Consider the following 18,598-nt stretch of genomic DNA (forward strand, 5'->3'; position numbering starts at 1 on the left):
CATATAAGCAAGAAGAAATGACATAACCTTCTCAACACATATTTTTCAATCAATATTCTCTCTCCTACCTTATTACCTATGAAGAAGCACTCTTAACAAATATATTTCTAGTTTTCATTTCTTACCTGAAAATAGCACTATGATTACCTTAGAAAAGAAGGTAATTTCCTGGGGCCTTTAAAAAATTACTTTATAAGAGGCTCTCTGGTAAAAAGAGTAAAAACAGCATTTCTTTAGCTTCAAATAACTTACCTGTAAGGGAGAATATGTGGATGTTTATATGTCATTATGCAATCCAGTGTTATTTTTTGTACCATCTGATCCTGATGTAGCAACAACTAGGAATGATATTTTATAAAATAAATTAATGAAGTCAGATATACACATGCCATCAGACAGCAATTTACTTTTACTAATTTGCTAAATTAAAATTCTTAGAATCTAAATTTTTAGATGTGGGTTAAAGATGATTCATGACAATAGCTTTACATTGTCCTGGAGGTAACGGAAGATGAACAGAATGTATGCAGAGAACAAAACAGAAACACAACTCTGACACCGGCGTCCCACATGCCAGACTCTCAGGTCTGTCTTTTGGCCAAGGCCAGTTCCCTACACGACTTCAGGTTGACACCAACTGGATTGGTCCTGTGATGGGGGAAAGCTCTTTGCTGATAACCACAGCCAGTAAGATGCCAGGAAAGACCCAGCTCTGAGGCCTCTCTGATCAGTCCAGATTTTTGCTTCCTGTTGACAACTGAGAGTTTGGACTTCTGATTCTATAAACAAGTTATATCTGAATTACAGACAAAATAAGGATAAATTCTGCCAAAATAGTGTTTCATTTTAAAAACCTCCAAGTGAAAAGAGAAAATCTTACTTCCCCAGATGGCTTAGAATGACATCCCATGCTTACTCTGCTTCTCACATCAGTTTTTTTCTTCTGCAACCTTTTCTGGAATTCAAGGTCATATACCATAACTGCAACAGACTACTACTGCACCTACTTTCATTCAGTCTACCGGATCCTGAAACGCTAGGGCTCCATAAGGCTAACTCGCCTAGCAGTGAAAAGCAGCAGCTCTCTTGGCACAAACCCCTACTCCCTTCTAAAACCTAATTCTCATGAGACAACCAACACTTTGCTACACCCATTGTTAACACAGCCAATCAATGTTTAGTCACCCTCAATTTCTTTAAAATCCACTAAATCAGTACTGTCTAAAACTGTTCCTCAAGGTATAGACAGTATCTGTTAGTTAAAAAATATATACTTAAAATGTAGAAATCAGCCCTAGTCAACAATTACTGAAATCCTACAAGTTACTTGGGTAAAGAAAATGGTAGAGAAAAGTTCACAACTAACTACAGTGACAAGAATTAATTTTACTTACCTGAAGATACAGCTCATATAATTTGGATTCCAGATATAAGGCTCGTGGATTTGAAAACTTAGAGAAAACTTGCAAATGTGCAATTAAGTGCCTAAAATGCAAAAAACAAACAAACAAAATATACAGAGAGAAAAACAGAAAAAAGAAAAACCAGAAATAAAAACAGACATTATTTTCTTAAGATGATAGTATCTACCAGTTTTCTCTGACAAGTACTCTAAACATCTCAAATACAGTTTCACTGTTAATTACACTAGCAAGTTTTAACTACTTGAATTTAGGAAATCATTCTCCAGAAATTCCAAATCTCAGGCAGGCCTTTCCCTGAAATTCAGGCTCCCAACCTCAGAAAATCATTCAGGATGTGCTTAAAATGGTTTAAATGAAGCCAAATATAGAAAGAAAGTAATCAAAACACTTTAACATATTCCAAAATTGAACACAGATGATTTTTGGAATGATCCTTTTTTTTCTGTCTAGTTTTTATGCAGTAGACAGGAAAGTGGAACATACTACACTTCCTCACTTTCATATAACATAAAAACTGACGTCAGGCAGCAGAGGTCCAAGTTTGGATAACCATGGCTCTTGCTTACCAAGAAACAGAAAGATGGAACAATGTTCTGTGGTTGGAATTTAAATTTGAAGATGGGGATGCCTTCAAATAAGTGGTACCATCAAAACAGAATGAGCAGAGAGCTTCCACTGCATTTACATGTTCAACTTCCTAATACTTAAGACTCTGTGAAGCTTTAAAAACACTTGAGAAAACTGTTTTCTCTCTGTGTATAATTTAAAAGAGGTATTAAAACTTAAACCCCCCCCCCCCCAAAACTCTGAATGAATAAATTAAGATCAGGAGAGATATCATTTGCCTCTTTCAAGAGCCTAAGCGGGGAGAAGTGAAGAGAGTGGAACCCAAGCCGCATGCGTGGTTCTACCATTCTGAGCTGCTGACTCTGGGGAGAGCCACAGAATGTTTCAGCGACTCATTCCTCATCTCAGCAAAGAGCAAGACTTCCAGCTTTTCTGCAGGACTGAATTAAAGAAAACAAGCTGTGGCACTTCAGTTCCTAAGAGCTTAGTGAACAACGCATTTCTTTGTTCTTAGGCAAAAAAAGCAAAACTGAAAGTCTTACTAGTTAATACAGAGAAAAACAGCTGGAAATTATGACCTCTTTAGACATTGTAGAAAAACAGGGGTAAGGGAAGCACTATTATTATATTTAGCCTAAATGCCTGTGATGATTAGTCTTATGTGTCAATCTAAGTTACCGTCCTAGTTATATAACAAAACACTAATTTAGGTGTTGTGATGAAAATATTTTTGTACATGTGGTTAACATCCACAACCAGCGGACTTTAAATAAAGGAGATGACCCTTAATAATGTGGGTGGGCCTCATCGAGTCAACTGAAAGCTGGAAGAATAAAAACTGATGTTTCTCAGAAAAGGAATTCTGCCATAAGGCTGTCACATAGAAATCCTACCCTATGAATTCCACGTTTAAGACTACAGCATCAAATCCTGCCCCAGTTTCCAGCCTGCCCAGCGAATTCTCTGGTAAGCTCTGACTGATACAACGTCCCTGGAATTACTTAACACTGAGCCTTTGCAGTTTTATAAAACACGATTTTAAAATCTACTGAAACCTACACTCCTTCCCTCAACATTCACTAATTATTTTTTATGTGCCATGTAGCCTTCAAGAGACAAACAGAAGTTAATTTACAGGTTCCCATTATGTCTCTTGAAGGCTACATGGCACATAACAGGAGTTGATTTATAGGTTCCCATTAAATACCTACCAGTGAGGGGTGTGTTCCATGGGTTAATAAAATTGGACTATGAATATACTGAGATGGCCCCCAGAAGAATGTGATTATCCATTTACTTACACTTTCAACGATGGTGAATGCTAGCAACATTCTAGGTTTGGCTACAGGGGGCAGGGAAATTAATCAAGACATGGAACTTGTCTTTAAAGAGCTTTAAATTTACATGGAAGATTTATTTTAAAAAAATTAATATCCAAGGTAAGGAACAGCATCTGATCAGAGGAGCTGTGATCAAAGTTTGAAGGTGGGTAGACAACTAGATAAATCCAGTTTAAAAGACAGGAAGAGTTTCATTGAAGAGGCAATGTGAGAACTGGGCCTTGAAGTTATGACTAGAATTTCCCTTGGCAGCAATGAGGCAAAGGTACTGCAAAAAGAATGCTACAGCAAAGGTCCAAGGATAAGACAAAAGATGCACAAGTGCCTGAGTAGCTTATTCATTCACTCAGCAAACAAATATTAGGACAAACCTTTGGCCAGCTGTTACGCTGAAGCATACAAAGACAAACACAGCGATCTCCATCTTAAGGGAAGCAGTAGGCGACAGGTAGGAACAGAGGCTGGGCCGTGACCCTTCTCGCCCCTGTGCTTCATACACTATCTCCATCAGCCAGCAAGTCCTTCTGGGCCTGGTACACTTATTTTTCAGCTTCAAAGGTGATCTCCTCTTTATTAAAGTCTTCCCTTTGTGGTAGAATTATTATTTTTTTTACTGTGCTCCTGTAACTTCTTTAAAAACATTTCTTCTATTAATATATTTCACCAGGCATGAGACTGCTTCCAGCTCTGCAGAGGCTGAAGACCGTTCATCTCTGTGGCTCTGCACTTAACAGAAGAACCTCAATCCAGCTGCTGAATGACGGGCTAATAGACGACTCATGGGAAAGTCTCAACAAGTGGGCACGTGGGACTGAGACGCAGAGTGTTACAGTCACACAGCTGCACCGTCTGCTGAATCCCTGACACCTCAACTCAGACAATCTTTAAGTAAGCTGAAAGCACAGGCTCTTCATTTTTCTAAGATTTCTAACAGTTTCGGTAAATGAATAATCCAGAGAGCCAGAAAGAGAATATAACAACATGAAAAAGTGAAGAAAGCCAGAAGTAATCAAGACAGAAGTCAAAAGACAAAGTTGAGAGTGCTGACGCCCTTATTTGTAAGAGAAAAGATGTTCCATTCTGTGTTCCCCGAGCACACAAACATAATGCCCCAGTGCTATGAAGTGAACAGTAAAGGTCAAGGCCATTTAACTGCTACAGGCCCCAGGGCTCTCATCTATAAAAAGGTGCTATGAGCAGATGATTCCAAAGTCCCTCAACTCTAACACACTGCAGCTAAACAAGAAAAAATAAAAAATAAGCAAGCAAAGAAAAAAAACTCAGAAGGCTGGCAGTTTTCTTTAGGCTGTAAAAGAAAATCCTGGGAAGATGCAGCAGTTTGGTAAATAATTATCTAAGCAATTTCATCTCATTCCTGGCTACATCACAGGCGGTCACACGAGGTCTCCTCCTGCCCCGCCCTGAGCCCTGGACCCGTGATCTTTCAGCAATGCTCCACCTACTTTGCCGCAGCTCTTCTTGTCTTTTTCTTCTGTGAGGGTTCCTCCTGGGGCCCCAGCTCTTCCTCCAACTCTTCGTCATCTCTGGCGGCAGTTTCCTCTTCTGCTTCCTCCACCACCAGCCCTCTGCCTTTTCTTCGCAGATCCTGGGTTGGTGCAACCTGCAGATCTGCTGGGTAATACTCATTGCTACAGTGGAAAGAGAGTGATAGAGACAGATATCCTAAATGCTCGTGACAGATATGTGCCCCCAGCTCCTAGACTCACACACAGAAGAGACGCCAGAGGCCCCTTAGTAGAGGTCTTCTACAACATTTAAAGTCAGCCTCTCTTAAGGACCTTATTTGACAAGTCAATCACTAATTGCAGAAGAGAGCCCGCTTCATTGCTACACTGTTGAGAATAACTGAAATGTCTATTTTGGACTAGGCTGAAATTGTCTCTGGACAATTCAGTTGTGGTTCCCTGTTTCTGGAACCACAACTCGGGGAGGAGTGCGTAGGGGCAGATTACATTACAGTATTTAGACCACGCTGTATGTGTATCCCAGATACATTGTTTTGAGGATGTCCTTTCAAAAAGAAATGTCACAACAAATTCCAGTCCTCCAGGTATGGCTTGGTAAGACAGGGGGGGGACTATCAATTCTGTTGCTTTTGAGGGAAGTCACAATATGACACAGACTCGAATGGAATGTCCAGGAAATGAAAATGAGTAATGCTTCATGTTTTGGCTCCTCTAAGCTTGTGCAGTTGGTATTCATATGGGTTCTTATTGAATTCCATCCCTTAAATTTTGGTCCACTGTTGTAGGTAACTAATACTACCTTGAAGGCTATTGCTCAGTACATTACTTTTGGGTCACTTTGGTTCACTCATCTAACAATTATTACTATGTTGTCTATTCTGTGCATGACGCTGGGTTATAGATGTGAGGAAACTGATCAGACTGACTTTAAAGTCCTCACTCAAAAATATACTGACACATGTTTGAGGATAGCATCCTACAGACACACCTTAAAAAAAATATACTACAGGTTAATACACTACACCACGCCTGGAGGGTTGAGACACTACCATGCTCAATGCTGTATTCTTAGCTAGCAGGGTCTTCCCCTTAACAAATTTTAAAAAAAAGTGAATGAATGAATGAAATGAACAAAGTTGCTCTGTCCTTTACAAACTGTACCATCACTATTTAAAAACATCTGTATTACACTCTCAACGCTCAATTAACCAAATGACGTATTTTTAACCTTTACCTCCAAGCACAGCATGCTCACTCATTCATTTACTAAATAAGACAATTCATACAAAGCACTTATAAGAGTGTCTAAGCCACAGCGAGTAGTCATTATATGTCACCTATTATTAAGATACTGTTTCTACTGTTAGTCATTCATTCTTGCTGCTGGTTTGGGGCTTCTTAGAAAATGTTTACAAGGGATTCACAGTTAGTACTAATATCAAATTATTTGGAACATATTTAGAAGTGTAAATGTATAACCCCCCCAAAAGTAAAAGCCCATAATGTATTTCAAAGCCAGACTTAAAGGTGACTCTTGGGTTTTCCATTAGATTGGATCATCTACCAAGATATTGGTTATAGGCAGTAAGTGCCAATTAATCTTAAAACATTTTTTAAAAATTGTATCTTTTTAGTCATTGTCTTTTTAAACTCAGAGACTCACTTCCTACTACAGCCTCCTCTCTCCATCCCCACCCCCACAGTACCTAGTCCTACTAGAGGTAGATGTTTACATGAGGCTAAGGAGTAATTTATTTCTTTACGGAAAAACTTAAAAAATCAACATGACAGGAACATCTTACTAACACCTTTAATACCAGCTTACATAGGTACAGCTCCTTGAAATTCATAAAACAACTGATAAAACATTACTTTACATGATCTTCAAAACAAGGATGTCACTGTTTCATTCTAGAAATAAATTAAAGCCCAAAGAGTGAAAAAGAGGAAATCATTACACTACTACCGCCGTATCTATTGACCTGTGTGCATCTTTGCTTGTAACCTTTCCCAGAATGAATTATTCATGCAAACCTTTTTATTTACTCATGGGATCCTTTCTCCTCTTGCCTATTCAAAGACAGGGCTCTGGCGACCTCACCCCCTCTGGCGTGACTAACTCCCTCTCCCTCCTGGTTCACTCACACCAGTATTACATACACAGAGACTGTCTAGGCTGGACAGCAACGCCGCCAAAGGCCCTTTCCGTTCCCACACGGCCTATGCCTGCTTCCCTTCTACAAGAACTGCCCATACTTGCTGTTTCCATTTTCCTTCTCCATTTTCTCTTAAGCCCATTTTAATCATACTTTCATCCCTATCAGATTAACCAAAACAACTCTTGTTAAGGTCAATTCTAAAGACAAGTCAATTCTTATTCTTCATCTAATTGATGTCTTAGAGATCTGATTCCACTGATTACTTTAAGGAATACTGAGTGGTCTTAGTTCTTCTATTACTCTTTCCTGGCCTCCTTTGCTGGTTCCTTAACCTCTGTTGCAGTTGGTCCGTGGAAACCTTTTCTCCCTACATTTACACTCCAGGTGTGACTTCACTCCTTATCTCATAATGTTAAAATCCACCCATATACTGATGAGTCTCAAATTTAATATCTTAAAACCAAATCTTTCCTTTGAACTTTAAACTCCACATTCAACTTGAAATCTCTACTTAGATGTCTGTTTAGTATCCCAAACTTAATATTTCTTTTAAAAAAACAGAACAAAACAACTCTTGATCTTCCCCACAAATTGGTAAACTTCTGCATTTCTTCCAATCTCAGTCAATGGTTAACTTTCTTCTTCCAGTTGCTCAGGCCCAAAAAAACCTTATAGATATCCTTAATTTCTCCCTTTTTTCCTTCCTGCATACCCCCCACCACTCACAACCCCCATCCTACATGTAATGTTAGCAAGTGCCTCAGGTTAATCTAGTCGCAATTCCTCAAAAACATATCCTTTAAAATTGAAACCTGAGAAGTGTCCAGAATTCAACTACTTCTCACCGTCTGCATTACTCCCACGATGGTCAAGCCACCATCATTTCTTACACAGATTTTTGCCATCTCCTCCCAACTCTCCTCCCCAGTCCCTCTGCTCTCTCACTTCTGTCCCACAGTCCATTCTCAAAACAGAAGCCAGAAAAATTCTAGAGAAAACTTTAGTTGTGTAATCCTTGTTTAACCTTCCCAAAGGTTTTCTATTTCACTGACAATAAAAACCAAAGTCTTGACTGTCACTTCAAAGCCCCTACACAAATTCATTCTCCTGTTAAATTGTTTGCTCTCACCTCCAACTACTTTCTTCCTGGATCACCCTGCTGTTCCTTGAAAAGGCTGGCAGGCTGTGTGGTCTGCGGCCTGCCTAACCCAACTCTACACCATTTTCCCATGTAACAAAATGATAATGGAAAATTTACCTTTGACTGACTAGTACTGTTATATATTCCGCACCCCTTATCTTTAGTGTTTTAAAGCAATCTGACTCTCACAGAGCATATCTAGTCAAAGTAAAACAGTGCTGCAGGAAGTTCTTGTTATTCTTTGAGAGCACATTCCTCAGCATCATGAGAAACATTCAAGAGGTTTGAAACAGAGTGGCTGGGGTTGAGTTACCTGAAAGTACGTTTAAGCCCGAGGCAGGCAAAAAACAACGAACAATGGGGCAAGAAATCACAAGGCCATTGTGCACTGATCTAAGTCAGTATGGCCTTTCTTACTTTGCAACCTGGAATTTTTTATTAACACCATTTATGAGCTGGTTAGATTTTGATTCATGTAAGAACAAGTGAACAAAACAAGTTTATTTGTTACCCATAGAGCCAGTGCTTTAGAGATACGCTAGTGATTTGAAAAGATGACAGACGTAAGAACTCAGCCAACCTGGGAATTTCACTTTGTACCTTCTCTTCCTCACACCCTACTAGGGACACATTCCTAGGAAAGAACACTTACTTGATAAATCTCAAGAAAAGAGGGGAAAGTTCCCTGGACCGTGGCTCCACCCTTTCTGGGAACTTCGCCAGAGCGCGCCAGAGCAAAAAACGAAAATTGGTGTGGTCCAGTCTTTCCTGAAGGTCAGTTTTCAATGTCAACTGCTTGTGATAAAGAGCTCCAATGTTTCCTTCCTGAGTCTGCTCCCAATTTGCATCTCCAATAGACTTCTCCTCATCTCTTGTGTCATTCTGCAATTCTCTCTCTGAAAGAAAAAAGGTCATCATAACCACTAGAAAAATGTTACTAATAACATCTGCTCTATGTATGTCTTCCAGTGGGGGAATTTCCTTCTCTAGTAATACAAGCAAACAATAAACCGTATCCAAAGGTTACTAAAGATAATATATTTCTCATTCTGCTTCCCAATTTCATGTGTAATTAAGCAAAAGAAATGAGAGAATTCCCTGGCTGTCTAATGATCAGGACTCTGCCCTTCCACTGCAGGGGGAGCAGGTTCAGCCCCTGGTTCAGGAACGAAGATCTTGCAAGCCCCACAGCACGGCCAAAAAATAATTAAAATAAACAATCATTCCCCCCACTCCTCAGTTCTCTCCTTTAAATTCCTTTACATACCAGCATGTGTAGCTGCTTTTTCTAGATGCTCATAGTAGACTTTCCAAAACTGCTTATTTTCCATTTCATGTGCATGAGAACTAAAGTAAAGATCATAAAACAGATATGTGGTACAGGTCTTATTTTGAGAGATCTCATAGGAAAAAAAAAGTAAAAAAGGATATAATTAAAATATTAAGTTATCCCTGAATGTGGGTCATAAGCAACTTTTGTACTTCTTATTTTTCAAAATGCTTGCACTACTTAGAACTAATAGGGTTTTGAGAGGGCACACATAATATTTCCAATCTGACAAAAAGTCAGAGTAGACCACCTGAAGATAAATGCCTACAAAACAATAGATTTCTACAAAACAAAATATGCATTTTTCATGTGATTATGACAGTCCTTTTTGGAATTAAAGGGTTTTGGATACTAGATAGCAAAGGTTTTAAGAAGTCCTTATTTTTAAAGTTTGGCTCAATGATTTAATATATATATAAATAAAATTATGTAATTATTATAATCTCTACTTTATTATTATAATTTTACTGTTACTATAAAAAAATTCAATAATACAGACATGCAACATAAAGGAAAAAGAGAAAGTTCCTCAAAGTGATTTCAAAGCACAGAGAAACATATATAAAACACTTGACTTGTCAAACTCCTGGTATCAGACAGAGTAATTAATGTTTATTTTTTCTTCACCTTGTCCCACAAGTTACCTTGTCTTTAAGGTAACTATAAATACTACACACATTCAATCATTTAAATCACACCCTGGAGTATAATACTGGCTCCATCATTCTGCAGTCAGGAAAGCACAGCAGCTTATCCATTTCACCCAGGCTTACCTTATGAGTTCAATAACAGGATCCCAGAGAGCACTGAAGTTTACATACAACATGCCTAATAAATAACGAAGTGGCACCTGCAATCATAGAGAACAAGTTCAGATCAGCATCAAAATGCATATATCCTGACTTAGGACAACCTGAGGTTTGGAAGGAAGCTTGTGTTTTAAGAAAAAAACTTCTAGGTACCAATTCAGATTTCAGTTACAGGAATTTTCCTCCTCTCCCCAAAATGTCACTGGCTATTCAACAGAAAAGAATCACTAAAGCAAACATAGTATTCGAACTCACTCCAGATGTTTATGCAGGAAGAATGTATCTGAATAAACAGATCTGACTCATGATTAAACTCGCTCCTAACAAACACTGCCATCACCTGACAAGACAAAACGTGAACAGTAATCAGGAAAGTAGAGGTGCCTTAGAACCCAGCACAGTACTCTGTGAGTGGCAGCCGAGGCTTCTTGAGCAGATATGTGAGTTCTTTTTTTTTTTTTTTTTCTGATATGTGAGTTCTTAAGACTATACATCAAGAGTTTAGTTCAGAGGATCTAAAGTCTTCTCAGTCCCTTTTTGAATGACAACCATTGTCACCAGCATCCCCATGTGCTCTGGAAGCATCATGCAACACAGTAGTTTCACTGTTATTTGGGGGTGGTGTTTGTATCTCTTTTGCAGCAGAACCCTTTTCCAAGTGAAACATAACATAGGACATACGAAACAAGAACAGAACTGCTCTGACAGAAACGGGAATGCCTCCACTTGGCCTTCTTCCCAAAGGGAGCATGATATATCATCAAGGGTCATGGACAGAAAATGCCTTATAGAACAGGTAGAGTGCAGACATCCTGCTGCATCGAAAAAATCTGGAGGTGAGTTGCTATTCAGTCGCTAAGTTGTGTCCAACTCTCTGCAACTCCATGAATTGCAGCACATCAGGCTTCCCTGTCCTTCACTATCTCCTGGAGTTTACTCAAACTCATGACCATTGAGTTGGTGATGCCATCCAACCAAGAGACTAACAAGTCTCCAGCACCACAATTTGAAAGCATTAATTCTTTGTATGTGGCTGTTAACTTGACCTTGCTGCTCCTGTGGCCACCGACTATTTATCCTCACACGTGTATGTACTTAGTCACTCAGTCGTGTCTGACTCTTTGAGACCCCATGGACTGTAGCCCACCAGGCTCCTCTGTTCATGGGGATTCTCCAGGCAAGAATACTGCAGTGGGTTGCCATGCCCTCCTCCAGGGGATCTTCCCAACCCAGAGATCGAACCCAGGTCTCCTACATTGCAGGCGGATTCTTTACCGTCTGAGCCACCAGGGAAGCTCCCTTATTCTCACATACTATACACATACTCAGGAGAAGGGAGGATAATAGACTATTGTTACTATTGAAAAGGCTGCAGAGTCATTTAACTCAAAACATTGAACAGAGCTAGGAATTTAATTAAATTCTTTTTTAAAAATTCTCTCCACTTTTCTTTTGAAGATTATTTGGTATACTTCCCTTTTATAAAAAAAAAAGCTAGCTAGGCAGACCTTAAAGTAGAAATAATTTAAAAAAAAAGTATTTTACCTCCTGCAACGGCCCATCAGGGACCGCAGACTGCACTACATCATGCCTGAGTTTCCTCAAATGAAGAAGCTTCTCTCTGTAGTCGTTCACAGTGGCTGGCACGAGTTCCGCCTGGCGCAGGATAGCAAACACAGACTGACGCTCTGCAAGTCCATCCTCCTGAACAACCACAGGAAACCAAGAGGAAGGTCAGAGCTTTTATTTTTCCAAAAAGAGCATCAAATGTGCGCAGAAGTCTAAAAGATAAAAACTGGCATATATTAATGTTTTAAATTAAATAAGTAACACATTTTTGGAGTAAATGATTCTTTCTTCTTCACACTACCTACTTTCTGGTCAGTAATTTATGTTTAAGGTCTAGCACAGGCATGAAAAGTTAAAAATCTCTAGACTGGCAACATTTGTCAAAATAAAGCAAATGTATATATACTTTCACTGTACAATTCTACTTCTGGAAGCAGTCATTTGCATCACTGTACAGATATCTGTGCGAGAATGCATACAGCAGTATTACTGGAAATGATTAAAACTACCAATAACCCACCTCAGCATCCACCGAGACAGAACTGGTTAAATACAACATTTTAAACTGTGGGGCAGTGTTCAAACTTCAAAAGAAATGAGGTAGGGCTGGAGGAACTGGTACGGAAATTCCTGCGTGACACCATTTGTTTAAATTATGTAAGTATGTACTAAATTATATACGTATGTACAAAAAGTCTAACAGTCACCAAGTAACTGGATTTTCAGTGACGGCCTTACTGAAGGGGCGGGAAAAAGAATTACAATTTTTTCCCTTCAAATTTTGTGATAGATATTTACCTAGTATTTTAATTTTCTGCAAAATTAATTTTAGGAAAAAATATATCATATTACATTTTCTTAAGTTATCCAAAATGAACAGTTAAAATACCTCCATTAATTCCGGAAGCCGAACCTCAAAGTGGTTTAGGATCCTTATTGTCAAAAGTCGAATCTACAGAAATTAAAACGCATGTTTCAAACTCCAAAGTTGAAATGCAAGAAGAAACTGATAGAGTAAATGACAGCTAGAGTTAAGTTTCATGGAATTATAAACAATATACCTACCACTTGTCAAGAGTAATACATGTTTATTCTATTTCTTATTTCATATTCTAACACCAACCGACATCTTACTCAAATGGTCCATGGGACAATTAATGACCAGACTAGACTGAGAAGATAATGAAACCATAAAACCATGTTGTTTCTTTGAACTACGACACTATAAGCATCTCTATAAATAAGTGCAAAGATTCTGACTGAACTTCTAATTCCACTGAAATTAGTGATCCTTATTTACAAATAACATGTTCAGGTATTTCTATACACCTGAATGAGCAGCAGAATTACCTAGAAGTCTTTGAAAAATCATGTAGATATTTTACTTCCACCCTATGGCTGATGAATCAGAACCTGGGGCTGTGGGGACCCAGAATCTGTATTTTTAGTAAGCTCCCCAATTAATCCTGCTGTAATCAGCTTGTAGGTCAGTGTTTAGGAACCATGGCTTTAAACAGAAACCACCTCAAAGCACCATTTTCTGATTGGGGAGCTCTGACAACCCTTGGCAATACAAATAAAAACAAAAGATGCAGTACCTTGGATATACCAGTTGAAATGTTTGCTTGTAACTTGGGAAATAATTCCATTAAAGCCTCCTCTGAAAGTGGCCCCCTGCAGCCACATAAGGATAATCTCTGATAATAGAGATCAGCCAACAGCAACACAGATGGCTCCAAAGGAAACGTTCTGCAATGAGATATTTATTAGACCCCAAGTGTGCCACACACCCCAAAGAAGTCAGGCTATACTAGAAACCACAGAAGATTATCACTGATGACAGAAATGTAAGACCGAACAGGTAAAAGTTCTATGTGGACATTTAGCATCACTTAAGACATGAAGAATGTGAGGCTCAGCAATAGTGAATCACACGCTCAAGGACAGACACACAGCCAAGCGGAGGCAGAGACAGGATTATAATACTGTATTGTGACTAAAGTCCAATGCTGTCTTTTCAGCAATAAATGACAATGACATATGAGAGGATATGTAACATTTGTGGGCTGTTTTCCACGTGCCAGGCACTGAGCAGTGAGGGAAGAGCAGGGGCCGGCACACCAGCTCTGGGGCAGGGTAGTCAGCCCATCCGCATCAGCGAAGGAACCCCGAATAAGCACTTAACCACTGTGTGCTATCCTCCAAGTATCTACTGAGTGTCTACCATGTACCAGTGACTTTTCCTAGATAGAGCAGGAAACCACGGAAAAAGTCCCTTATTCTAATAGCAGAACGTAGCCCACAAGTAAATAATTAATGACAGTGGTGAGGATGGTGGACAAAAACAAATTGGGGAAAGGAAGCTGGACTGAGAAGACTGGTGTGGGGGAGAGGGGGAGGGTGAGAGGTGGTCACAGAAGGCAGAAACTGAAGAAGTCAAGAAGGGAGCTGCAGGACACCTGGAAGAAAAGCATTCCAGGCACAGGGAACAACAATGCCAATTCCCAGAGAGGTGAGCCTGCCTACGTGAGCAGAATTGAGGCAGCCACCCCAGCTGGACGGACTGGGGGAGGAGGCGTGACGGGCGATGAGGTCAGAAGCCAGGGCTAAGACTACAGAGCCCCAAGGAACACACGAGCACTGTGGGCATCACCCTGCGGGAGCTGGGTGCCACGCGAGCAGGGTTTCTCAGCAGTGGCTCCCCGGTCACGGGGACCAGGGACTTCGCTGTAGGCCCGTCCCGTGCGCTGCAGGACGCTCCTCCACCCACCAGACTCCACTGGCAGCCCCCAGCTGTGACAATCAAAAAGTCTCCAGAAGCACCCCTGGCTGAAATTCAGTGTCAGAGGGCTGTTGGCAAAAGTGACATGTGCTCTTTCAACTGAAAAGAATCGCTGTTGATGGGTACAAAATGGACAGCAGGGCCCGTATGGAAGCAAGGAACCTTGCAGGAAGCTACTGTCTTCATCAGATGAGAGACAGCGGTTCCCAGCGGGGCAGCAGCGGGTACTGCACACCGAGGATTCCGGATTTACTTAAGAACACTTTATGGGTTGTGTTGGGTCTTCACTACTGCATGGGCTTTTCTCTAGTTGCGGAAAAGAGGCCTACCCTAGTTGTGGCGTGCAGGCTTCTCATTACGGTGGCTGCTCCTGTGGAGGATGGGCTCTAGGGCATGCGGGCTTCAGTAACTGCAGTTCCCAGGCTCCAGAGCACAGGCTCAGTAGCTGTGGCTCATGGGCTGAGTTGCTCCACAGCATCTGGGACATCCCCAAATCAGGGGATCAAACCCATGTCTCCTGTATTGGCAGGCCCATTCTTTATCGCTGATCTACCAGGGAAGCCCCTGAATTTATTTGAGAGCTTTAGTTCTCCCTTTTATAATGTGAACAGTACCTCTGGTTCAGGGAGTTGTGAAGATTACATTAATTAACATACAGAAAGTACTCAGAATAAATACAATTTGCATAGTTATCACTGCACTCACGGTTTGATTCAATCTCTAGGAAGGAAATACTGCTATTCCTTTTTGAGAATAAAGTGGAGATGAACTAACTTACTCAAGGCTATCGAGCTGGTAAGTAGTAGAGACAAGGTTGAAATCTAGGTTGTCCTGGCTGTGAAGCCTCTGGCTTAACCAATAACCAGCCCACACCCAGCACAGAGGCCTCCACCTACAACCTTTACCACTAGAGCTTTCGCCAACACCCTCCAAACTGGTCCACTCCTGTCAGAGGCTCCAGGCCTCCAAGGCTACGGGCACCTGCCTGGGAGGCCAGCGGGCCTTCTGCAGGGGACAGACAAACGCTACTCTGTTATGAGTGCCTTTCTGTTTCAAAACCTCCACAGATGCTTCAATTCTTCCCTCCAAAGAACAGAGTGTGAGAAGTTTGATGATTTTTTAAAAAACCAGGGGGCAACATATGTAATATGATAAGTAGGATGATAGCGAATTCTCTCCTTAAAGGAATTTAAGGCAATTCAATTAACAACAGAGACAGGGCTGCCTTGCCCCGATTGTATTATTGCAGTAAGTCTCCAAACTAGTCTCCTTTATCCTCCTTCAGTCTCTTCTCAATACAGCAGCTGGAATGATCCTGCTTCAGCCTGAGTCACTTCCCTATCAAAAAAAAACCCCCCCATGGCTTCCCCTTTTACTCACGAGTAAAAGCCAAGGCCCTGCGATGGCCAGAGGTCAAACTCCGCCTGCCCCCTCCACTCTCCTACCACCCACCCCTAGCTCCGCTCAGGGACAGTGGCTCCCTGAGGCTCTAGTAAGGCACCTGACATCCCCATGGCTTACTCCCTCACTGCTTCTGTGATTCTGCTCAAATGTCCCCTTCTTTGTAAGGACTTCCCTAGTTAAAAATCCTATTGTTCCCAACCTCCAGACTCGCCCTATCCCGACTTCACTACTGTCCAACAGGCTACATATTTTAAAATATGTAGTTGTTTATTTTGTTTAGTATATCTTCTTGCTAGTGTGTTAGCTCCATGAAGGCAGGGAATTTTGTGTTTCATATACTGTTTCTCCCAGTGCCTAGAATAGGGTCTGGTATATGAGAAAAGCAGTAACTATTTATTGAATGAAGTAAATGAACAAATATATTTTTAAAAGCATGGAGATAAACTGGATTAGACTTTGGAAACAGAAGCAAACTACAAGATTTTCAAATGGCCTGATCTTTAGAAGGGGTGCTAAGCTGAATGGCTCCCAGTAACGGCCCTGTGTTACGACTCAAATCAAAATAAACTTAAGAGATCAAAAACTGAATTGTTTGGTATACAGTGAAGGACCACAGGGGAGTTTGCTAAATGTGTAAAGCTGAGAGAGGTGGTGAAAGAAGCAGAAATGTATGTGCTGGAACCACTGTGCAACGTCGTGACTGACATTTAACCCACTACCCTCTGTGACACTATAAATTTACATGCACAGTACAATACCTTTTACAAAGATGAATCGTCTCTTAAGACTGTATCTGAAATGTTCTTATTTTAACTGAAGTATTTAAATCGATAATAAATTTGCTATGTGAATACAGCTCAGGTAAAAAATAGACCCAAGATTTCACAAACACAGAAGCCTTTATATCTTGATTCATCATTAAGCTGAATGGAAGGTATGTCTACTCACAATAGTAAGTTCTTCACACGTTCCACAGGAACCAAATGAAGAAGTTCAGAAGATTCTTCCAAACTTAGCAGAGTATTTACAGCTTGACAAAGAACAAATAAGTTTCCTAAAGGCAGAAAAACAGGAGAGACCACATTATTTATTTCTTTGATACAATAACTATCAGACCTCTCATTTATCTACCACTTGGTATTTATAAAGAATTCCTAAATTAAAGTGAATCTGTGCCTTCTAAAGGATTTTCTGTCAAATGTCAGAATGTAACAGAAAGGAACTGAAAGAGGTTTCAAGTCTTATACTTTAACTTTCTTAAGAGAAAAATATATTCAGAAATACAGAGTAAAAATGTATGCTCCCTTCAACTGAGATGAGAAAATTCAATGGTTCTGACTGGCGTTACAAAATTAGAACTTTTGAGGAGAACAGACTTAGACTTTCCAAAAGCTAAGAAATTATCTTTGTATGAAACTTGGGTTGATTTTATGACTCCAATTTATAAGAAATCACATATCTAATGGCTACCATCTATAATCCACTCAATTTATGTTAATTAGATAATCATCTAATCCTAGATCAAAGGTTGGCAAACTATGACCCACAAGTCAGATTTTGCAGGTAGTCTGGTTTTATATGGGCAACAAAATGAGAATACTTTTCCCATTTTTAAAGGGTTGTTTAAAACAACAAATAAACAGAATATGCCACAAAGACTGAAGACTGAATGTGGCCCACAAAAGCTAAAATCTTTACTGTCTGGTCCTTTACACAAAAAAATTGCTGACGTCTGCTCTAGACCTTACAACAAGGCTATCCAACAGAACTTTCTGCAATGGTAGAAATGCTCTATACTTGTGCCAATGTGCAGTCACAATCCAATATAGCAGTCACTAGCCACACGTGGCTACTGAGCACTGGAAACTCTCTAAACATGTCTGCTTAGTATTTAACACAGAACCCAGTACATTAATATTTAAATGAGTGATTACCATATATACAGAGTAGGAAAAAAAAATACTGAGCTAGAATAAAACAAAATACGTACTTTTATTTATTTCTTAATTGCAGCAAAATTTTAATACTTATTTTGTTCAAAATGCCTACTTTTAAACTGCTGTTATCAGGGAGTGGGGAGAGATGGACAAGTACACAACAGGAATGGTGTCTGGGATAGGGCAATCTAATGCTGCCTGGATGAGTCAAAGGCCTTCCTAGAGATACTGTGCTGGAGTTGTTTTGAAAGCTAAGTACGAGTTCAGTGAACAATGACAGACCTAGAAAGGACTCCAGGTGGAAGGGACACATGGGTGAGGGTAGCTGGGGGGGAACAAGAGAGTGTCTTGCTTGGAAGAAGTAAACGCTGGAGGACAAGTGTACACTGGGGCTGGCCTGGGCACAGAAGATGCGAAGAAGACACAAGCTGGTACTCGCAGTTGTATCTCGTTTCTTTGACAATAGTAGCATTCTGCTGCTTTACCTGCAGACTCAGGCAGATGTTCAGACCATCCTGACCTGGTGACCACAGTACGAGGTGGTGACCTCGTAATTATATCTCAGCCTCTTTCTTCCCCATTTACACTCACGGGGTTCTGCCAGAATACAACAGTGGTACTGTTCTCTGGTACCCATGTGTTTACAGTT

General features: G+C 40.3%; 1 protein-coding gene across 1 annotated transcript in view; it reads right to left on the reverse strand.

Moving 5' to 3' along the window:
- Positions 1–18,598, reverse strand: part of UTP20 (UTP20 small subunit processome component) — a 91,089-nt gene that overhangs the window by 57,007 nt on the left and 15,484 nt on the right. Inside the window, exons 15-24 of the mRNA XM_043880658.1 lie at positions 16,961–17,066; positions 13,425–13,575; positions 12,716–12,778; positions 11,803–11,961; positions 10,222–10,298; positions 9,386–9,465; positions 8,771–9,014; positions 4,795–4,980; positions 1,395–1,485; positions 253–338 (exon numbers count right to left, since the gene is read on the reverse strand). Coding sequence (XP_043736593.1) covers positions 253–338; positions 1,395–1,485; positions 4,795–4,980; positions 8,771–9,014; positions 9,386–9,465; positions 10,222–10,298; positions 11,803–11,961; positions 12,716–12,778; positions 13,425–13,575; positions 16,961–17,066 — 1,243 coding nt within the window. The remainder of the gene's footprint in view (positions 1–252; positions 339–1,394; positions 1,486–4,794; positions 4,981–8,770; positions 9,015–9,385; positions 9,466–10,221; positions 10,299–11,802; positions 11,962–12,715; positions 12,779–13,424; positions 13,576–16,960; positions 17,067–18,598) is intronic.

The sequence above is a fragment of the Cervus elaphus genome, chromosome 22 (genome assembly GCF_910594005.1).
Source record: "Cervus elaphus chromosome 22, mCerEla1.1, whole genome shotgun sequence".
Lineage (NCBI taxonomy): Eukaryota > Metazoa > Chordata > Mammalia > Artiodactyla > Cervidae > Cervus > Cervus elaphus.